The following is a 24,363-nucleotide window of genomic DNA, read 5'->3' as shown; positions in this document are numbered from 1 at the left end:
AAATCATAAGCAGGTCCAGAACTTCTCAAAAATACTTCAGAGACCAACACCTCTCAGCATCTGACATTGTGTATGATATTTTTTTAGCTTCTGGGATTGTATAGAGCTTGTAAGAAAATTATGGGTGAGTTATTATGTGTCACGGACTTACTGATGGTACTCATGCACACCTTTGGAAAACATTTATTTGATTGGATTTGGAGTATTTTTTGTCCAACTGGAGCCACTGTAAAGCATTTGACCAGTCACTGGCCTTGCTCTTTATCTGTACAATACTTGGTGGTAACAATATTCGCTACAATGTGATAGGCCAATCACTTGCATGTATACCTTCTCGATCATAATTTCATTCTTCAAGTTATTGTAAAACTGCCACTTCCCCTCAAAAAAAAAGGAGAAAAAAATAGCAGTCAGGAAGAATTTATATTAAAATAAATTAATTCAAATTGATGTTTGAGCTTTTTGTTGGCACTGTGTTGCATGAAAACTGAGTGATCAGCTTGGCCAGTTATCTGAAAGGCAATCTTGTGCTCTGCTAGAGCAAAATCAATAAGCAAAGGCTGTGAGGCCTAATGGTGCATTGTGAAAAGTTGTTCAAACACCTCATACAGGCTTTGGAACTGTTGAGTTTTTTAAGTCAACTTGCTGCAGGTGAAGTAAAAATAGAAATTATTTCAGTGGTTGCTGAGTTTATCTTTTGACTTAGAATTAGCTGAAAATATGTGCACTGGTATTCTACAAGAGAAATAATTTCAAAAATAGGTGTCTTGTTTCCCCTCTTTATTTTAAGCATTAACAGTTCTCTGACATCCTTCCTCTTATCTTTCATTTTGATCCTGTCACACATATTCTAGAACACATCTCAGTTTATTTGCCAAAACGAGCAATTTTTTGTTGTTGTTTGCGTGTGTTGACTGGGGAGCAGAAGATTTTTGAACTGAGTATTTACTTTGTCTTCTGCAGAGTTCTGGGGGAAATCTGCAGGATTTCACCATCACACAGGTAGGGTCAGACATCAGTATAGCCACTTTGTGTGTTACAGGATAAGAACTTTGGAGGGTGCAGAGAACACGAGAGAGTTTTTAAATACCATTTAGTTCATTTTTTTTATGAGTTGGAATTAATCCTCATTATAAACTGTACACAGGGAAGATTAAAAAAATTAAAATTTTAGCTAAACAGCATTGCCTCTTCTGGAATCGGCTGCATTTTCTTTCCTTTTACAGCTGTGCCTTTTTTGCTGTGAAACGGGTGGCAGAAGGTTTATTGAAAGGTCCAGCCATTCAGAAAGTTTACACATTCTGCCCTTCAGTCAAATCCATTTTTTTTCCCCTCCTATAGGAAGTGGAAGCAGTTTGCTTCTGTCATGATTTTGTTCTTTAGAAGTTAAATCCTGTTGAATTTCTGTCCAAAATCTCTGCTGTTGTAAACTGGATTTGGGTGCTCTGTTTTTAGACTGACTTGGAAGTTATTGATCCTTCTACTTTTACACATTTAGCTGCTAATTTTGGTTCACAAGCTTGGGAAATTTCAAAATTCTCTGCAGGATATGTTCAGCACACAGCAGCTCTTCAACACTGTAGACACTGTTAATCTTCTCCCAGTCTGTTCCTTTGGAGCAACTCCCCCTGTGTTAAGATAAGAACAGGAACAAATCTTTTGGTCTTACAGGCAGTTGGTCTGCTGAAGAAAAACTCTCTTTTTTAGAGTCAGAGATAAGAGCAGCAAGGACAACAGTGTGGAAAAACACCGGTATTTGCATGTGCTACACCTACTGCCTGCTCACTGCTTCCTTGATTGACAACGAAAAATGAACACTAGGGCTTCTCTGGCCTTTGCTTTCTCTTCCCGGCTTGCTGCTGGATGCCATTAGTTACTTCCAGAAATCCAGTTTTTTTCCAGCATTTTATTATCACAACACTGTAAATCCAAGCCCTTTATTCCATTTGGCGTGTGTTGACAGTTTTTGACTGGGCTATCAGACATTAGTCAGGGATGGACCCTGTGAGTTACCTCACAGGGGCATCCACAAATAACTTGTCAACTCGGCAGGGCCCAGATGTGGTTACGTGTGGCAAAAAGTGTTGATAAAGAAAAATTACTGTTACTGTCCCACAGAGTGAGGAGACTAGATTTTGTGTGGCAGGAAGAAGAGCAAGTCCTAAGATATGGGTACTGTCAATCTGGTTAGTAAATGAAGAGAAATATATATTGCTATGAGCAGATAAATGTAATTTCACGTTCATGTTGCTGTGAATTAGAAAGCTGCAGGGAAGCTAACCAAACATTAATAACGTAGTCACTTGGAGGAACTATTAGTTTAAGCACATGTGAATGTAAAGAACTTGCTGGAGGTCAGTACTCATCCATACTCAGACTGGTTTTGTTTCTTGGACATAGGTTATCTGACTTATTTTGTATGTGGAGGAATGCAAATGAGTGCCATGGGCTTTAATGCAGGACCTCTTGGCAGCATTCATACCTTTTTTACCTTTTTACTCTTGCACATTAACTACATTTTTTACCAGTATTCCATTTCCTTTTGCACCAAAAACAGAGCTGTGTACTTTAAAAAACAATATTATTTACATGACAGTCACAAACTATGTGATCTTTTCCAATCTGTTAAAATATGTAATCATTAATTGATTCAGATGTGTTACTGTTCTGTGCCGCTTCGGCACACAAATTAAACCACAGTTTGTCAAGCAAGGCAGCATGCTGTTCATCCGAGTAGTGGTTTTTAAGTCTAACAAGCCTACAGTCTTTCTTAAACAGCAGATAATGTGGGGAGCATAGCCTCCATGCATGTTCAAGATAGAGAGCAGTACAACCTGAAGGTGAATCTGAATGCTGAATCTGATTTAGCCTTTGGTTTGTAGCCTGTCTGCTACAAAGTTGATTTTTCAAAAGTTCATAACTTGGCCAGAATTGAGCTGATTTTCACAGTCTAGGCACTGATAAATTTCAGATCCTTACTTCAAAGCAAGATGGTGCTAGAGCTCTTTGACAATATGGTCACCATTTTTCTCTTACACATAAAGCAGTTTATTGTCTTTCCTGTCCTCTTCAGAAACAGCATAGTGTTTTGATTGAAGCTGTTAAACCTGAAGTTTGGAGGAGAAAACTTCATCCTGTCTTTTAGAAGTCGACGCTTATATAAGCAACTGAAAACATCCTCTAATAAAAATTGTTGGGTAACTTGCGTATTGAGGATGTTCCCACTCCGTCTCTACTAGTAAAGAAGTTTATAATAAAAATGATTGGCCTTTTCAGAGTGTGAAAAAATAAAGGCAGCTTCAAGCATTGATGAATAAAAGATTTTCAAATGAATAGTTTGATGTCTAACAGTAGCAGATTTATTTTAGAAAGCTGTTTTTAATGACACCATTGGCAAAAAAAAGATGATGAGCAACCAGTTTTTTTAAACAGAAAGTATCTTCTTACTCACCCAAGCATGGCCATTCGTAACTACTGTTTTTTCTGGAGAAGCTTTTAGTATCCAACAAATCTTTGCAAAAAGAAAGGGCACAAGTGGCACAGCTTCACACAGCTGGGAATTTTTCTACTGAATTAACTACCCCTCAGAAGGGGAGTCTGTGTGTTTGCCTAGGTTCTACAAGTTTTGGAGGCTAGATACATGACATTTAGGGGAAACATTTGTTTGTTTGGTCAGGACTTCCAGTATATTTTATACTGAAAACAGATCTCTGCTGTCTGCAGAATCTTCTGTAGTGGGGTCCCCTACTGCTGAAATACTAATTTGTTGTGATGTTTAAGCAACATGAGGAGCATGTCTAGTTTTGAAGTAGTCAGTAAATAGCTACAGTATGTAATTACTACCATTGTAGAAAGCTGGAACGTTTTTCTTAAATTTATATGTAGCATCTTTTAAAACAATCTCTAACGCTATAAATTCTTTTTAAAAAGACATGTCTTCATATTTAAGGGTGGGAAGCATTATGGTATGCCATGTAAATGCCAATTATTCTTTAAAAACCACAAAAAACTTGAAAAACAAACAAGAAACCTTCAAAAGTCTTTGCTGGAATTTTACTTGAACTGGTGATCTTTTTTAACCAAATCTCAGCAGCAATTCTAAAAAGCAACTAAGTTTCTGTTCTGTGGTGTTATGTTTCTGTTAATTTCTGTGCATAGTGTGATATGCTTCTCTGGTTTTCGTTTAACAGTTTAAAATTTACTGCAAGGATTGTCATAAGTGTATATTCTGTAGATGTCTTGGGTACAAGTTTGATCCACAAACATGGAATTAAGGAGAAAGATATGCTTAATGTTAACCCTTGTCCCAGCTTCACAGCCATATATCAAGTTGTATCTTGTCTTCCCTATATAAAGAAGTTGAGACAACTCAGAAATTCCAAATACCACCTGCATTTTCAGAACCAGCTCAATCTTACTATCCATATCACTTCAGATGTATAAAGTGTGATTGATTACACATTCATAATCACTGACTGCTTTGCTTGCAAAGTTCTTTTTCATGCATTTGGTTAAATTTAGAATAACAAGTAGAATGACCTTGCATGGAATGATATATTGAGGTTACTGTTTTTCTGATTGCCCCTTCATTTTGCATGCTGAAAAAATATCAGTATCAACAACTGCACTTCTTCTTAGGACGGCTGTGAATGACACTTTTGTCCTTTTTCCTTTGTCTTTTTTCCATAGGTAAAACAGCATTTTTCAGTGTTTCACCTCCTCAGCTTCTTTCCAATACTTTACAAAACATCATTACATCCACACATCAACAAAACCATTAAAATATATAAGTATTTCAGGAAGAAGATTGAAGTGTAAAAATAAGTAGGGAAATCAGCACATTTTTAAGTACTCAAGTACAAACAGATAATGAGAAGCAATGCATAGTTAAGGAAAAAATGCTAAGATTTACAAGACTAGGTTTCACCTTCATTAACTTAAGTGATCATTTGATGTGTTTTTTAAATGGAAAAATAACCAAATGTCAGTCTTTAAACATAAACTTTTGCCTTTTCAAATGAGTTAATAATAGAGGCAGCCGTTTAAGTTGAGCCTTGACACAGGAAAAAGTTTAAGATTCATTCTACTCTCCCACACCCTCCTTTTTGCAGAAATAAAAATAGAGTCATCCAAATTAACTTCAAGCAGTTATTTTTCAAGCAATTGCCTGTCATGGGATATATTATTAAAATAAAGTTGACCTTCTTTTAGCCCAAGAAGGAAAACAAAATTGTTTTTCATATTAGACTGACATTCACGCTGATTAGACGAAAATAATTGCAAAAATTACGTGATTATAATACAAAGGAAAAGAGAAGATAGAAGATAGAAAATTCTTAGTGACAAGTTCAAGAAGCAACATCTTGCTCACAAAATGGAAGAATACAAATTTGGTAATTTATTTGAAGTACTGTAATTGTATTCCTAAAACCTAAACTATTTGCTTTCGTCAAGAACATTTTGCCATTGATGCTCACAGTCAAACTAGAAGCAGATTTTCAGACACGTTCAGTGGGAGGACCCTTCGAGTCTGGAACATGTTCCATCTTCTACCCTGTAGTTTAAAGCTGAGCCTCTTTTGGGGACGCTGTCAGGTCTTGTTCTCTTGTTTCTGGTAGTCTGAATCAGTTCCTGCAAGGATCTTATGAGATGCCAGATTGCACAGGTGACAGACTGCATGTTCTGTCATTGCTTCTTTAATAGCAGTGGAAAACTTTTTATCCCGTTGTTGAATATGGTCAGATTCCCATTAAGAGTAACGCTGTAATTGGCCTGTAAGTACTGGATAGTGTATTTTCATTATGCCTTTTATCAAATTGTATTTTAAAAGAAAAAATGCCTTATTTTTTTCTGAGTGCCTTGTTTCAATAGCATCTAATGGATTTAGCTGAGAAGCATTGTGTAGGAGATGGTGTTATATGTATATATATCTGGCCTGATACACTGAATAGCAGTCTTTAAAACCTTGGTTTAACGTAATGAATCATTTAGCAAACTAATTGTGTGATCTTTAGCTGGAGATCTCATTTAATTAGACAACTGACTGTTGCCAGTTTACATCCCTAATCAATTTAGGGTTTTAAATTCAGGTATCATTACACCTTAGCTGCGTGCTAAATGCTTCAGGGTCATATCAGCATGTCACATCATGTCTAGGAACAGAGCAAGCCCTCCGTCGGGTCTCTGTCTTTGCCTTTGTTTGGCATTTATTCAGGTTAGAAGGGAAGTTGTACCTGATTTTTTCCAGATGCATCACATCTTCCTCTTAACCAGCTATGCATGCCAGTGCATCCACTTCATCTACGCTCCCTGTCACCACCTGAACAAGTAAACAGGTGAAAAATGGGTTGGAAAGTGTCCTTTCTGTTGAGATCTGGCTGTTCTCTTGAGGTGAAAGGATGTGTCCATCCCCTTTACCACCCTGATGAAAGTCAGATGATTAGTTGTGACTGTTACCTCGGTATGAAAATATTGTAGTCTCAAAAGTTGCCTTGATGTGAGCATTTCATTAATATTTGAGGAAAAGAGATCTATGTGTGAAACAGTAACATACTTAGAAGGCATAGCCACACAGTTTTCTTTCCCAATACCTATATATTCCTACAGAGGAACTCATAGCACCAAAGAGCAGATTTCTTTGTGTACATTTTCTAGGCCCATCTGTCAGTCCAGTTGTCTGCTTCATGGAGGTGTATATTCAGCTGCAATTTTAATAAGGAAATGATACTTCTGTTAGCCTGACTATTAGAAACTCAAGGGAATGCTGGTTGCCCTTCAGAGATCCTGACTGCCATGGGTAAAAGTCATTACATTTCTTTCACCTTGGTAAGACTCAAAGCCACATATCTGCAAAGTGTTTCACTGATTTTAAGGCAAAAAGGATGCACTTCATTTCTGGTTTGTTTTTAACTGTATTACTTGCTATACACTTAAAATATAGTGCATACTGCTCACAGTTCACTTTATTTTTGTTCTCTATCCAAGTTGGATAACGGAGATGAGCAAGCAGCCCAGATCAGACGTGAACTAGATGGACGACTACAATTGGCAGAACAAATGGCAAGGGTAAGTGGTTTCTTTCATGTAACAAAAATGTATCTTGACATGAGATTGAAGGGGACAATGTGTGTTTTCATTTTCTGATTCTAAAATTAAGCAGAATATCATTTGAAAGCAGTCTGGCAGATGCATTTCTTTCAGCTTTTGAGTATCTGTGTCAAGAAGGGTGGATAGAGAGAAAGCAAAACTAGGTTTTTGAAACTTGTGTTCTGTCTGATTCTGTGTTTCCTTCATCAAGTCCAGTGGTAAAGCAAAGGTTGCAGTATTTGCACAGTTGGGATTAGGCATTTCGGAACTAAAACAGGTCATCTTTTATATGCACAAGTGCATTAGGCTGTACTCTGAGGTGTAACCATAGTGTTTATGTCGTACTACAGGTTACACGTGATATACTTTTTAAGGATATATCGTATAGTTTACTTTTACAGATTAAGTCTAAGTTCATGTTTTATTAGTATTGCAATTAGCAAACTATGAATGATTCTTGTAGGTCAAATTAGTGATAATTGGGTAAATTATAAATTCTATAGGTAAACTTCAGGAAGCCAAGCGTATTTTTTCCTCCTCTAGCTTGCATTTTATTTCAGTGCACAGGATTATGCCAAAATCACAGAGTAATAAGGATTGGAAGGGACCTCTAGAGATCATCTTGTCCCCCTGCTAAAGCAGATCCACCTGGATCAGGTCACACAGGAACGTGTCCAGGTGGGTTTTGTAAACCCCTATAGGAGGAAACTCCACAACCTCCTTGGGCAGCATGTGCCAGGACTCCTACACCAAAAGGAAGTTTCTCCTCATGTTCAAGTGGAACTTTCTGTGTTCCATCTTGTGCCCATTAGTTCTGTTCCTGTCACTGGGCACTGCATGGAAAAGACTCATCCCATCCTGTGGACACCCATATTTTATTTTTTTAGAAGTACTGATAAGTCTTCCCTCGATCTTCTCCAGGCTGACTAGCCCCAGGTCTTTCAGTCTCTCCTCTGGACTGAAAGTTCTCTATCATTCTTGAACTGAGAAGCACATAACTCAATGCAGTACTCCAAATGTAGCCTTACCAGGGCAGAGTAGAGTAGTGCTGGTAACACTCTTCTTGATGCATCCCAGGATGCCGTTGGCCTTCTTGGCCACGAGGGCACATTGCTGGCTCATGGTTAGATTATTATCAACCAGCAGTCCCAGCTCCCTCTCTGCAGAGCTGCTCTCCAGCAGATCAGCCCCCAGCCTGTACTGGTGCAGGGGGTTGTTCCCTCCCAGATGCAGGATTCTGCACTTGTCCTTGTTGAACCTCATGAGGTTCCTCTCTGCCCAACTCTCAAGCCAGTCAAGATCCTGCTGAATGGCAGCACAGCCTTCTGGGGAATCAGCCAGTCCTCCCTGTTTGGTGTCATCAGGGAGCTTGCTGAGGGTACACTCTGTCCCCTCATCCAGAATGTTGAACAAGACTAGCCCCAAAACTGGCCCTGTGGAACCCTACTGGCCACAGGCCTCCAACTTGATTCAGCTCCATTGATAGCCATTCTCTGGGCTCTGTCATTCAGTCAGTTCTCAATCCACCTCACTGTGCCCTTCTATATTAAATATCCCAAGTGGGATTGGTATTGTCACTGGTCATATCTTGTTCAATTTTGGGGAAAGAATGTCCTTTGTAAAGGGAATCTCAAGTGTCTTCTATCATCTGTGATAGTCAGTTATCCAACAATCCCATGTTTCTTTTGTTGCTTTCTTGCCTTTACCTCCAAAAGTTACAAAATACTGGGAGCATGTAGGTTACATTGAGTGTGTGCATAAAAATTATATTAATGATGCTACTTGGAAATCAGTTAAGATTTGCTTTCTCCTTGAAACGGTCCATGAAGTTCATAAACAGAAACTTGGAGGTATAATCTTCCTAAAAGGCAAAATGCTTTTCAAATTAACTTTAAAGCAAGTGAAAATTATGAGCACTATTTAACCTATGTAATTCTTGTTCGTTCTGCCTCTAATGTGCATACACTGCATAGCTGTAGATTTTTTTGAAGAAACATTTATTTCTCCATTTTCCCACAAACCATTACTTGAACATTCTCACGATTATCACAGTATCAACTACGCAGAATAAGGAACTTCTGCCCTACATAGTACATCAAAATAAAAAATCAGTTTTCATACATCTCTTTTAAACTACTTAAAATGTTGGGGTTTTTTTGTGGTGGACCTTGAGAGCTAGTCCTAGCAGCTGTAAAAAATAATAATATCCTTTAGATATAAACAATCAAATGCTACAAAACATGAACTTTATTCTCGGAGCTCAAAACTAAAGTAAAAATCTTTTTGATACTGGATTTCCAGTGATTACCTGTCTGTAAGAGAATTACTAACCTACAGTCTCAAAAGATCAGCACAGGTGAAGAGGAATCTCTGAGTATAACTTCTTTGTTGTTTTTGAGGTCATCATGGCTCCTATAATCCATTACTTGCTGAATTTAAAAGTTGTAAACTATATTTGAAAAGTTTATTTTACCAGGAAAGATAATGTAGCCTATTTAATGGAGCATCCTTGCCCTTGTTTTGTGAGGGAGAGAAATGGCTACAAACATTAAAGTTACAGAAATAAAGGGCTGTGTATATTCTGATAGTGATGTCTTACATCATGGAATAATATAGTCATAAAATTACGCAGCAAAAGGCATTGTAAAAAGTTTTCTCTATTTTTACATGGGAGCCAAAAAAACATCTTAACAGTAGCAAAGATCTTTCAATATAGTAACTGTCTGTCTTCTCTGTCTCCTGTGTTTGAATGATCTTCACAGAATAAGGTATAGTTTGAAAAACGTCCTCAAGTGGGTTTGGTTTTGGCTGGAACATCCAGAATTTTAGAATGTGTTTTTAGTTTCTAACTATAAATAACTGGGGTTTATTTATTCTTTTTCAATCTATAATATACTGGTTCTGAAATGCTGTAATTAGCCAAGCTGCTGCACTTGCTGCAGGTGTTCCAGGTGACCATCAGGTTCCTTGGTCTTCATTATTGAAACAAAATCAACTGTAAAGGTTTTAATGTTAAATGTTTTATGATATTCCTTATAACAGCTCACAATAAAATTTTTCTGGTTTAAGGAGCAAGATGCCTACCTTTGCAGACAACACATGGGGAACAGTGTTTGTTTCTCCTGTATATGTAAAAGATATATTTTAGAATAATTTACATTTTTGTTTATTCTTGAGTGACATAGTTGCCCAAGCTGCCTTATATGCAGTATCAGGAGAAACTGTGCATAAAATTGTCTCTGTAGTTGTTCATATATGCATAATAAATGCTTATATAGTCTCTCATTTAAACTATGTTATCTCCTACAGAGGAAATAGTTCTCTCTAACACATTTAAAATAATCTTTTGTGTAATAGTTTAGCTTTACCTTCAAAATTAATAAGCTATTATTAGAAATAGAAGGAAACAATGATAGGAATTGTAATGCTGGGGTTGTACTTTAACAGCTTTATTTTGGAAACATGAATGTGAGTGACTTTTGGTAGCATGGGAAATGGAAGAAGCAACAAAATCATTAGTGGACAGTTCATTTTGTCAATTTATAAAATATTCAAATCAATATTAAAGGTATAGTGTCAATTTATATGCTTAAAACACCTGTATTATAAATATCTAATGTGTACAAATTCAGTCTGGGTTTATGGTTAAATGATTCTGTTCTGTTTTTACAACTGCACCTTTACTTTTTTTTGTGTGTTCAAAGAGATATTTTGTCTACTGTGTTCAAGAAATAAGATGGAATTCTCAATTCAAATTACATTTCTTCTTGTCAAAATTAGCTGTCTTTATGGATGGAATTAGCCATATAATTAAACATCTCTTAACTCAGAGCCAATCGGTAAATTAACAATGTATAATGTGGGACAATTTTTTTTCCTCACTAACTTTTAAAATATATCTTCCAAGGAAAGAAAATTCCCCAAGTTTGTAACAAGAGAAATGGAGAACATGTACATAGAAGAGTTGCGATCTTCAGTGAATTTGCTGATGGCAAATCTGGAAAGTCTTCCAGTGTCTAAAGGTGGGACAGAATTCAAACTGCAGAAGTTAAAGCGATCACAGAATTCTGCATTCCTCGACATAGGAGATGAAAATGAGGTTCAGCTGTCGAAGTCTGATGTGGTCCTCTCCTTCACATTAGAGGTAATCACATATTTCACAGAAGACTTCACAATTTAAGTTACTGGAATATCTGTATCTTGACACTTTTTTAGTTCTTAATCTTTCATTGGTAATTTTAATTTTTTTTGTTAAAGAAGTAAATTTTCTCTGTCTCTTTGATAATTAGGTGTTAGAATACAGCTATATGATGCGTTTGGGCCCACACAGCAATGTGGGCAGTTGAACCTCCCACATAAATGTATGTTTAAATTAGTTCCAGTATATTAAATACGTAAGTATTCTTTTGAACATAATAATGAAACTCTGTTGTTATCAGGAACTCTTTCATAGAATCTTAAAAACAAGTGGTGCTTTCTCACTGAAAGTATTTAGAGAATAAATAAACTTTTTTAACTGGTGATGATAGCAGATTTTTATAAATTTCTGTATTTTACTCAATAAACTAGCTCATGCTTACTGAGATTATGCAGGAAGTCTGGTCAGTAGGGATGCAGTCCTATTCCATACAGAGCTCAACTTAGTTCAAGAGGAACCCACAGATACAGTTGCTTACTTAGACATATCTGATTACATCATCATAGCTCAGGTCCAATTCTGTGAATGTGCATATCAGGAGAAGCTGACCTCTCTTTCAATGATAATAGAATCTGAGCATTTCCAGAGTGTGTAATGTACATTTATTGGTCAGATGTTACCAGACTTCTGCTATGCACCTGAAATGCCTTTAGTTTTTTAAGACAGTGGATAATGTTACAGAATAAATATTTGAATAGTTAAATGGTTTAAAACAAACAACATGTGGTTATCTTTTAAACCATGTTTTTTCTTAAGTGAAATGATCATATGCTTTTTTCACCTAATGTTGAAAATTCAGATCAGATTTTCTTTCTCACTATATACACAGTTAAAAAAATGGCAAAAATGGACAAATGAAAAAGTTGAAATCCTTTGTATAACAGAGAAATTACTTACCCCACCATATGCAATTTCAATATTGCTAAGTAATAATGTAAAAATCCGACATTAACTTTCAAAGAACAGAAAAGTCCATCATCCTATATGCTGAAAAGTATTAGTTCACCAAGCACGTAAAACTGGAGCGCAGGCCTTGGTGCTGAAGTATAGGAAATGATGAAGTAGTTTTATAAGTCTTGTACTGAATCCTGTATGTGTCTCCATGATGTATGTTGTGTGTCTGCGTCAAGTGGAATATCAAGACTGGAATGGTCCATAAATAGCAATAACAAAGAGTAGTTTTGAAGCATCTAAAAGTACCTGAAAAAAATTGTTGGTAATGTTTTCTGTCTTGAAGAGAGTTTGCTTGATGAGCTTTCTCTGTGCTTCTAGAGAGAAATACTAAGTACATACTAAAAATTATGTACTATCTCAGGGAAAAGCACAAAAAAAGAATGAAATAATCATGAAATGAAAACTGACAGGAGATATAATTTCTGGTGAATTTGAACAGTTTTACATTGTTTACAGCCATTCCCTTCTCATGCTAGAAATGTAGAAATATTAGGTCTGGTGAACTTAGTTTCATACCATCCACACACCCTCCATTACTGATAAAGAGAACACATAGATGTTCTGCAAGGTTAGTAATCTACAGTAAGTCACATGTGCACAATTTCACATTTCTTGAATAACATGTAAACATATCCATGTCATGCCTTTTGTGGTGTGACTTCATTAAATTGCAGGGTAGCTGGCAATACCACTGAGGGCTGCTGCACTGGCACATGAACAAACAGGAACAATCTAAAGCATGGAGGACAGAGTAGAGGAGCTGGATGAAAATCTCTTGTCAGTGGGAAAGTGGTTGGGGTTCATGCTGCCACTGCATGTTGTTATTAAGACAGAAGAGCAAAGGAGGTTAGTAACACTGTCTGCTGGTCGGAACAGACCTTACTGGCTAAGAGAAGAGACACCCTTGCGCGTCACTGCAAGCACTAGTGACTGCTTTTGTAAATTGGATGTTTCCTCTAATAGCCTATTTGCAGAATCCTATGAAATAAATAAATGAAATATCAAAGTAATAGGAGGAGAACATAATCACTTATGTTCTTCAGCTGCTGGACACTTTCAGAAATAGACAAGCAGTATTTAGGAAGCTGATTATCAGCTAATGAACTAGTAAATCAGTTAGTGACAGTTCTCTTCCTAATGAAACAAAACTTTTTCCCGTTACTGGAATCCAGAATTGCTACCAAAGACAAACATACTGTGCAATTAAATTGGAAAGTGAAGAAGTATCAACATAAAAATTAGTTAACATAAAGCCTGCATTCAAGAAGGACATGCATTTGGCATGTGGAAAGACTGTATATAGGCAGTATTAGCTAAAAGGATCTCTAGCGCAGTCTTTCAGTGATTGATGGTCACTTTGATAACTACTTAAATTCCTGGACCACAAAAGATGGTAAAGAGAGATGATTATGTAATTCTCCCTGAATTGCTGTTATTATTTATAAAGCATAATAGGCAGTGTTGTTAATTTATGAGTAATGCAAAAATGTTCTAAATGATCAGTGACTGTCATCTCACTGTAATACTACCAAACTAGCAATTTGACGAGACATTCAGCCATTACTGAGGTTCTGGATGTTTTAAAATACAAAGGATTTTAAGCTAGGGGTGAAGTCTGTCTTAAAAAACTTGAAACAGTTTAATAGCAAAATATTTTAGTAGTGGCTTGCTGACCAAGAAACCAATTGCCTCTAGATCAAAAGCAGTCATTACTTTTACCATCTTTAAAACAAACAGACAAATACTGGGTTTCATGTATAGTTCAGCCGAGGACAGCTTCTCTGCTGATTAAATGGACTGTGTTTTTCCCACATTCTTTGCACAGGCCCAAATGGGGATAGAAGGGAAAGCAGCTTTTCCAAAGCAAGCAGGGAAACCTGACTTTCTTCTCGACTCTTCCCTGAATTAGAAACATCTGATGTGTAAAAAATCCAATAATTTCACACAGTGATAAACTGTAATGTTTATAAAAGACAGAGAGCATTTGGCTCTTCTGAGCTATAACTGGTGGTTTAGAGGAGCTGAAAAATGACAGGATCTGCCAAGCTCAGAATTGCCTTGGTGAGGAAATTTCTCAGGGTGCAGCTGGTAGAAGTGGCTTTTTCCCTTTCTCTTCCCTCTTGACCCCGTATGCATGCTGGACCTGACTGCAAGTACTGAGCTGGAAGAAGGAAAAGAGGTGGCTAGCAAGGAAAAGAAAATTACAGCAGCTGATAGCAATGCTCTGTCCTGCTTCATGTTCAGCACATCACCAAATCAGTTATGAGTTTCAAGGTTTGCAACCTCCGGTGTTGCAGCACAACAATACGATTAACCTTTGAAGATGTGATCAGTGTACTTACTTGGCTTGTTTAAAGTCAGACAGAGTAACCTATTCATTCTATAAATACTTCTTTAGATGACTGCTTAAAAACTGCATTACCTCATGTATTAAGATTTAGAAGTCTATTCAGACGTTATTCTCAAATTCAACTTAATACCATTTAAATTATGATTGAAGTGAGTTTTTGGTTGTTGTCCAAGTAGAAACAGAGCAAACATTTCAATTCCTACCATATGTTGTTGAAAGTGTAAAATTAAGGCAAAATTAAAAACTCCTGTCTCTCATTTTTTTTGTTACCCTATGTGGATCTTAGTACTGCAATAGCTGTGCTATGGAATGTTTACTGAAGGATAAACTATTTGCCTTCTTTTCTTCAGATTGTTATAATGGAGGTACAAGGTTTAAAGTCAGTCGCTCCCAATCGAATTGTCTACTGCACCATGGAAGTGGAAGGGGGCGAGAAGCTTCAGACAGACCAAGCAGAAGCTTCCAGGCCACAGTAAGCCACTCCCTCTACTGCTGCTGCTGCATCCTGTACCTCTTTCCTTCATATCACGGGGGAACCCAACTGACTATCTTCACATTTTTTACAATTAAGTTACTGCTAGTTCACGTGAAGTTTTTTCCTGAAAACTGAAAATACGAGTAATATTTATGGTGAAGTGAAATACAAAGTGTGATAGCTGTCCAAATGAATGCCATTGAATGTATGTGTGAGGATAAAAGCTTAGAGACTGCGTTCTCTGAAAACACAAACTCCTCAACAGATGTTAGCCTGAGGCGATTTTACGTATTCTAGGTTAATGTTCAGGTGGCCTTGAGGAGTGTAACTTGTACAATTGGTGGAAAATCAATACTCAGTAATCAATCTTGACAAAGCTTACTCACCTGCTGAGCCTATTTCATTTTAAATTATAGGATCCACTTCTTTCAATTAATTGTTGAGGGAGGCAGTCAGCAAACCAACTTGGAGGGGGATAACATCATACCGTCTGTAGTTGAACCAGTCAGAGTGGCAGAGAGGAAGAAAATTAAGTGTGTTTTTTCGTTGATTTGTTTGACCTACACACTGACTTCAGACACTTTTCTCTCTGTTAAAATGTCATTTGGAATCTTTTGTAGATAACTTTCCAGACAGCATGTTGGGGTTTTACTGGCACCATAGTGTGCCTTGTGAAAGCCAATTTAAAAATTGCAGGTTTTACAGTATCTGAGAAAACATCTTCAATGAATTGCAATGGCAAGTTTCTGTTTCATTCAGACCACAAATACGGACTTCTGTTAGGCAGAATTACAAGCGTACAGTTTTATCTGCCTCTTCTGAGGTTGGGAGAAGAACGAGATCTAATTTGGTAGATGTTGTCCTAGTGTCAGCAAATATCTTTGGCAAGTAAGCTAGCAGGCTACTCCAGTAACATACTTAAACAGTTTTGCAGAACTCTTAAGTCCGTGGCACAAGATGTAAAATTCACGTGTCACAGTCCCTGGCTGTGTTCCTTCTCCAGGGCATTATTTGCATGTAGTATGATTTGAACTTCTGAAAGCAACAGTAGCTCACAGACACACACTGAAGCAAGGTTAGAAGCGAGTATGTAACGCCCCAGGCTTATCTGTGGGCATTCTCTGTTGGCTCAAGATCCCATGAGAGTCACAAGGCTTTCTCATGGAGAGCACACCTCCAACCTGTGCTTTGTCTTCAGAGTTGCTCTCATGCCGTTCCTTGCAATGACTGCCTCCAAGCTTTGCCTGCTTTTGCAGCCCAGGTTCCCTTTTCTTCTGATGATGTCTCTCTTTGTCCTCGCTCTTAAACTTGTTAGCGTGTCTGTTACATGCTTGATTGGTATAGGTCTTCAAATCTCTCTAAATCACCTAGAATACACAAATACTTCAATCTCTGGGCACGGTTATTCTTTCAGAAAAGTCTGTATATGTTGTTTCTCTGTAGCTATTTCCCGATAGTGTGAACAAAACGTGGTAAGGGTGGTTTATGGTCAGTTTATGGTTTACTTACTACATACTGAGGGCTGCAGGTTAAGGTAAAAGTTGTAAAACAAAAGCTGTACATTATGGATAGATAAATCTGATAAAATTTAATACCAAATGAATTGATTTTCCTACCTGTCAAAGTAGAAACCTTGTGAAAGTTCCAGAATAGCTGGAGTCAACGCAAGAGTTTGAAGTGTTTCTTGGAAAAGGGGTAATGTTAGGACTTGCTCTGAGCTTGTAAACTACTTTAGTAGACTCAATAGGTGTCAGTTGACTGAATGTAGGAGAAAGACAGGTTATAGGCTATTCCATGTAAGTGGTGTTGTATGGATCAAATATATAGGGATTTATATGGAAAAAATATGGATTTTTAGCAAGATTGAGAGATGCCCTGAACCGTACACTGGAAGGACAGGAATGGGAGTTGCTGGTGCTGTTGACCTGCTGCCCTACAAATCAGTGTAACTTGAAGGGCTATGTCTGACAGATCTCTAAAATCTATCTAGTTCCTGTTTTCCACTTCTGGCAAGAGTAGTTACGAGACATTGGCATACAGTATGATTTTGTGCATATAGTGACATATATATAGTTTGTGTGCATATATAGAGATGTAGTTTTGCGCAATGGAGGAGAGTATTAAATTAGCAAATTGTGGGGAAATAATAAAGAAGATGGAGGAAGCTGCCTATGGAAGGAGAGATCCTTTATTCCACAGTTTAATTTTTCTGTTAGAGCCAAATCAAGTTTTCTTGACAGTAGCAAATTTGCTTTGTTTTTTGATTGGTGGCAGAGGAAGCTAAGAAGGCTTAGGAGAGTTTAATTGTAAAATTATGCTGGTGGAAGAGAGCCTAGGAAATACTGTTACAGAGAGGGAGGAGTCCTCAAGTTTCGGAAGACTTAAGGTGGCTGTCTTGTCACTCTCCTATCTCAGCTTATGTCAAATCATTCTAAGATCTTGTTCACTTTTATGATCAACACATCCATTGCCCTACGCAGTCATCTATCTCCTCTTGTTCCTCTCCTTCTTCCAGCACTCATCGCTGTTCTCTGATACAGACTCACTGAGGTGATGGGGAGGGTCAGTCACTGCATGAAGGGTTGGATGTTCTCCCTCAAAGAGGAGGTATGGGAAGGCATAGTAACAGAAGTGGCTTTCTGCACCTATTAGCAATGGTACTGCTACTGGGAAGAGAGATGCCTCCTTTCCCCTTTAGTCCTTTGGCAGCAATGGGCAAAGTCATGTAGATGGAGGCCAGTGACCAGCTGGGCAAGCATAGCCAATCCATCTCTTTTCTGATATAGAAAAAAACAGGCTGTCAGCTGCCCTAGGCTGCTACTTACTTCACCTGCTGTTGGAGCTGGCTGCTTTCTGGGATAGTATTCCGTACCGTCTTTCTTGATATGAAGGAAAATAAGTAGTGAGGCTGGAGGAGAAAACACAAAACTCATTGAGAAAAAAAAGAGAACTGAGAACTGTGGTTCATCTCAACTTTCGAATCACTAACATATCTGCACTGACAAATCCAGATAAATAAGAACATAACTTTAGATTTTATATAGGACACGCAGCTAGAAAAAGGTAGCAAAGCTCTCATACTAAGCATAGAATAAGACAGTTGATGAAAAGTGAATGATTACCACCTGCCTGCTGTGGGAAACTGTTGGCAAGAGCTCCAAATCATGTGCTTGTCACACATGTTTTCTGTAGTTGGTTTATCATTTTGAACTGCCAGCTACATTTCTGAAAAGAAGCAGTATAAAGAATCATTTGTGCCTATTTGTTTTGATCTGCAAAGCATCAGTGTATGCAGTGCAATGCTACTACTCAGTCAAAAGTTTAAAAAGCTTTGACAGTGAAAAGGAGAAAACGAGATATTTAGATGAATGCTTCAAAGTGGAGTGCAAACTAGTGTGACCTTAGAGTAGAGATTAATGGAAGCATGAGTCAGGTAGAGATTTAGTTTGGGATTTATCTGCTATTGCAAAATGTGGAGTATTTTCTCAATTATTTTTGTGAATATGTGTTCAAGTACTCTTCCGAATCTCTGAGTGCTGCCATAAGAGAAATAAGGAAATTTGAAACAATATTATAAAGGGAAGACACCTAATTAGTGTTCCAGAGAGAAGAGCACATCAGTGTGAAATATTTTCTGGACTCTTACTGCTTTTAACCCCTTTCTGCCTTCTTTCTGTTTGAATAATAATTTTGTGAGTTTATATTGGAGTGCTTTGTTTTCTTCTTTAATAAGCCAAATAAAACACTTGTTTATGTTCACTGTGTAGCTAACGGTCATTCTAAAATGCAAAAGCTATAGAACAATATAGTTTGATTGAGTTTAAGTCTTTGGGCAATTTTACAAACAGGTCAGTTACACAGCTTCACATGAAAACCCTATAAAATTTTTATTACTGCCTGTGAAATATTTCTTCGTTCCTTCCAACTGTGTCCTGCCTTTTAGCCCTGCTGAAATCTCTCCAACACAGCCTGTGACCTTTTCTGCCAGCGATCAGTAAGCAGAGCCTTCAGAAGACCCCTTCAGTTGTGTGAAGCTTTGCATAACTTTGTTGCTGTGACGCCACAGGGGGTCATCTTGCAACATCCAGTGTTAATTTTTCAAATGTTATTGATGTGGCTTAGTTTTTAGTCTTGTGAAGTCTGGTGTCCACGTGTTTTCTTGTCATTGATTTTTATTCATTCTGAATATTATATCATGTGTCTTTTTGAAAGTGTGGTCTTTTGGGTGTGTATAATTATGCCTGAATTTAAAAGATGGGAATATACTTTTATCACTATAAGGGACATACTATTTTCATGAATTTGCTCAATAAAAAAAGATCATCTCTTGCATAATGAGAAAATTTAAATGTCACGTAAACAAGACAAATGAGATGATCATCTTTTGCTGCCAATGATTGCATAACCATATAAAAAAGGCTACTATATATTAGAAGTATATGAAGAATGCAGGATTAAATATCTGACCAGAGGAGATAGAGAGCCTCAGTCAGGACTGCACAAATAACAGCTGCTCACGTTATCTTTAGGCATAAAAAGCTTTATTCCGTAATATTAGTTGAATTATGAGTACTTGTGAGTGAATAATTAAAGATCATTTTGCAAAAATTTAATAGAACAGTTTAAAAAAAAAGACTGAATTTACAAAATTTAGAACTTCCTTAAATGACATGATTGCTCATGAAAATAATACTATTTTAATAGAATTTTTTGAGGATGTGTCCTGAGATGACATTTTTGAAGGGAAAAAGGATAGACAACATTTATAGCCTCTGATAACCATTTTCTGAGCCTCAGCTCATTTTATTTCTTCAGCATAGTCCTTGTAACTTTCTAATTTTTATTTTTGATTAACAGAAACAGAGATGCTCATACCTACAACTGCTACTTAACTTGTGGTGGCACCACACTGCTATATGTTAGGAAAGAAGAGGCACACCTACTCTGTTTTTTTTTTTCCCACTTGCTATTGCTCTCTGTTTGATACATCTGCATAAATGAGATTAATTTTGGTCCATAATGCTTTAATTATACTGTTAGTTTTTAGTAACTGTTCTTTATATTGTTTACAGCATAAGAATCCATGTTATTGCTCTTGCACAGGAGAATGAAAAAGTCTTCCCTGCCTCGTATCACTTCAAGTCTTAACTGTAAAACTAGCAAAAATACAGGAAGAAACGAGGGACAGAAACACAGTGTTTGCTGGTCATATAGGCAGTGATCAAACTCATCTATTGCTGGCAAGCTGACCAACTCTCCTTAGGGTGTGGGGAGGGATTCTGTTGTTTGCATGCTTTTTTTTGTTGAAATTTTTATATTTGCACATCGGATTTCTAGAGGGATAACGAGATTGTAGTTTCATAGTGCCTGATCTAGCCATGCTTAGCTTGTGCATATACTTCCTATTCTGTCTTCTGAGGTTAAATTCATGTTAGAATTTAGCTTCACTTGATGAACTTCACCTGCTCTTTTGACTATCATCTCTGGAATTTTTTTACTAACAGATGAATGCTATGACATCCAGCTTGACCTTAAAAAGGGTAACAAAGTGGAGTTGCTCACCTTACTTCTGGCATCCAGACTTATTTTGTTTAGAACATAAATGCATTTCATGCAATACTTTTAAGAATGAGGTTTTATTTAAAAGAACCTCTGTGTATCGTTAGTAAGACTATTTCAAAGGTTAAAGCCTGAGAGACATAACTATATTGATGTGGACAATGTCGAAAGCTTGCTAAATGTAAGTATGGTCCTTTAATAAGTATTTTGGAATTATAGGGAAGCCAGTGAGGTAGGGATCATGACAGGAAACAAAGTGTGTCTGCTTTCATAAATTAGATTTGAGTTGCATGATGATTACTATCATTTGCTCTAAGATTATCTTAGTATCATTAAAGGATACATTGTGTCGTGATTTTCATCTAGTCCTGTGTCAGTAAAGTCAGTCTTTTTTGGATTGTCATTATTAGAGTAATTCACTAAATAGGGTGAAATAAATTACCTTTCAAAAAACTGGCTACTCTGAGCAAATATCATACACGTTGCTCAAGTATCAAACTATAAAGAGGGAAAAAAGAAGTAACCAGTGGGAAATTATCTGATATTTTCTTGGTTTTGCAAAGTAAAAGATAGAGAATTAAAAACCACACATTTATCCCAGCCTATGTTCTGGATTAGTGATGGAAAAATTTCACCAAAAAAAATTGAGCTAAAAATTTACATGAAAATTTTATTCAGTTATTCTTGATGCATGATCAATTACTTGCTTCTTTAAAGAAAGGAAATTATATCTAATCGGCTCAAATACAAAAGAGTAGTATAACATCCACAAGAAAAAGATACAGGATTGCTAGACTAAGTAAGTTTCTCTGCTATGCTCTATCATTGCTTACTATTTTATGTCTTATATTTAAATGAGCTTTTTGTGTTTCACCTTCCACCTTCTTCCCATTACCCGTTGTCCTGTTACTAGATACAACAGAAAAAAGGGATGCCTCATCCTCCTGACATCCAACATTTAGATATTTGTAAATATTAATGAGATCCCCCTGCAGTCTCCTCTTCTCTAGACTAAACAGCCCCAGTTTCCACAGCCTTTCCTCATAAGGAAGATGCTCCAGTCCCCTGATCATCTTGGTAGCCCTGGGCTGGACTCTCTCCAGAAGTTCTCTGTCGCTCTTGAGCTGAGGAGCCCAGAACTGAACACAGCACTCCAGGTGAGGCCTCACCAGGGCAGAGTAGAGGGGGAGAAGAACCTCCCTCAACCTGCTGGCCACACTCTTTCTTATTGATACATCCCAGGATGCCATTGGCCTTCTTGGCCACGAGGGCACATTGCTGGCTCATGGCTAGATTATTATCAACCAGCAGTCCCAGCTCCCTCTCTGCAGAGCTGCTCTCCAGCAGATCACCCCCCAGCCTGTACTGGTACATGGGGTTGTTCCCTCCCAGATGCAGGACTCTGCACTTGTCCTTGTTGAACCTCATGAGGTTCCTCTCTGCCCAGCTCTCAAGCCGGTCGAGATCCTGCTGAATGGCAGCACAGCCTTCTGGGGAATCAGCCAGTCCTCCCAGTTTGGTGTCATCAACAAACTTGCTGAGGGTACACTCTGTCCCCTCATCCAGGTCATTGATGAAGATGTTGAACAAGACTGGCCCCAGAGCCAATCCCTGTGGAACCCTACTGGCCACAGGCCTCCAGCTCAATTCTGTGCCATTGATCACCACTTGCTGGGTTCAGTCACAGTCGACTCTCAATCCACCTCACCGCTCATTCATCCAAGCCACACTGTCTGAGCTTTCTGATGAGAATGTTTGTAGGAGACAGTGTCAAAAGCCTCGTTGAAGTCAAGGTAGAGGACATCCACTGCTCTAGGCCTCGTCTAGCCAGCCAGTTATGCACGCATAGAAGGCTATCAGGTTGGTCAAACAGGATTTCCTTTTGGTGAAAACATGTTGACTCCCCCTGAGTCTTTTCCTTCATATGTTTAGTAACAGCATTCTCTTGTAAGTCTGTCTACCTGAGGAACTCGTGAAAACCACCACTGTTTAGGAGGGAATATTTACTGGTCAGATCAAGACAAGCATGGCATGGAAGAAATTGAGAAGGAGAAGGAGATAATTACAATTGGTTGCAATCTCTGTTTGGATAGTTAGCAATAAACATAATCCCTCTGTCACCAGGGAATTATTTTTTAATTTTCTTCACCTTAATCTTTTTGATTTCTGGCTAAATGCTGTTTATTCTCCCTTCTCCTGTGTGCTCAGCATGCTAATATTTGGCTGAAAGCAAGCAGGATTTCTACTCTGGTGTGATGTTTGCACTTCTGAAGTCTGTGGGTTTGGTGCCCTGTGTTCCACTGCAGTGCCTAGACCCCAGACAGCCTGTGGGTGAGTTTTATGACTAATAGGTTCTCTGTGTAACAGAGTCGGGATATATTCCTCATATACTGTCACTGCTGGAAAGAATAACTATTTTTATGTGACTGTCTTATTTTCAAATGTATGATGACATCACACGTCTCGCAAAAGACTAATACGAATTTTATTTCGTAGAGCATTTTGTAAACCTCAGGGCCTGAAGGTGCACGCTTCTCTATTATCCCTTTCCCTGTAACAATCAGGACTTGGAGGAAGATTGTTTACATGCTGCTTAGTGTACATGATCTGTCTGTTTCCATTCTCATTCCCACCTGATCCACAGCAAATATGACTAATATTTTGCAGACAGACGTAAGTGTTCTCTAACATTGCACTAAAGCATATATAGATGTGTGATACAGCTTCAAACTGGAAGGCATTTGGCTATGAATAGTGTGCTGTTGAGACAAAGCCAGTAAAATCCTGCTTAGAAGAAAAATGCTTTAGATCAGACTAAGCCTCGTACTAATATACCTACATGGTCTCTGTCTGGGTCAAAGGGAAGGCAGAGGCAAAAGCAACCAGTAAAGTATTATGTAGAGGGATGGTGGTGGGTCAAAAACAAGATGGGATTGGGAAAGATTACCTCAAATTTAACATTTATAGTCTCTTCTGGAATAGTATGGTAGAGTGGATTGTTTTGTTGTTTTCAATTAACAGAAAAGTTGAGGAATAGGGATTAACAGAAAGGTTTTCTTTTGAGTCCTTTTCAGGCTAAGAATACTTTGTACATCTCAAATGCTCATGACACTCAGAAAACTGTTTTTCCCCACATCATGGGCAGAATACACAATAGTGCACTGAACAGATGAAGAAGAAAAATTTACTAATCTTAAAAAAATCTTAATAACTACATAGCATATAAGGTATGAGTCTACAGGTTAACATGCCTACTGGAAAGCAATACCAGCAGATTGAGAGTAGGAGGACAGCAGAAACAAAGGCAGAGTATTATGGACAGCTGATAAGAATAGAAGTAGTCAGAAGGAGAAGTAAAAAGGATTTGAAAATAGAAGTGGTGTGGTGCCATATGGAATACTAAAATTTCCTGATTTGATTCCTGAATCTTCCTTGGTAGCCAGTGCAGGCTCAGAGAGGTCAGTCTGCTTTTTTCATATGCTTTCCCTCATCTTTAGACTGAGTTGACCTCTATCTGCTTTACCAAATTGCTGTCAGTTTATCAACATTTGTACAACATTTTGAAGGTGTGAATTGTCACACAAATACTAAATAACATGAAATAAATAAGATTTGCAACCTTTAACAATGTTGTGATGAATTCATCATTATCTTTTTCAAGGAAAAAGTGACTTAAATAAGCCTGTAGAAATTTTGAGAGCATAAATGAGCATGTCTTGCCTTTGTGTCCATCACCAGCCT

At 37.7% G+C, this 24,363-nt stretch overlaps 1 protein-coding gene across 2 annotated transcripts in view; it reads left to right on the top strand.

Annotated features, from left to right (window-relative positions):
• CADPS2 (calcium dependent secretion activator 2) overlaps positions 1–24,363 on the top strand; it is a 303,420-nt gene that overhangs the window by 116,725 nt on the left and 162,332 nt on the right. For both annotated transcript variants that reach the window (XM_062017907.1, XM_062017917.1), the window contains exons 4-6: positions 6,985–7,065; positions 10,994–11,230; positions 14,939–15,060. In XM_062017907.1, the coding sequence (XP_061873891.1) occupies positions 6,985–7,065; positions 10,994–11,230; positions 14,939–15,060 (440 nt within the window). The remainder of the gene's footprint in view (positions 1–6,984; positions 7,066–10,993; positions 11,231–14,938; positions 15,061–24,363) is intronic.

The sequence above is a fragment of the Colius striatus genome, chromosome 1 (genome assembly GCF_028858725.1).
Source record: "Colius striatus isolate bColStr4 chromosome 1, bColStr4.1.hap1, whole genome shotgun sequence".
Lineage (NCBI taxonomy): Eukaryota > Metazoa > Chordata > Aves > Coliiformes > Coliidae > Colius > Colius striatus.
This window is presented reverse-complemented; position numbering and strand designations above follow the sequence as displayed.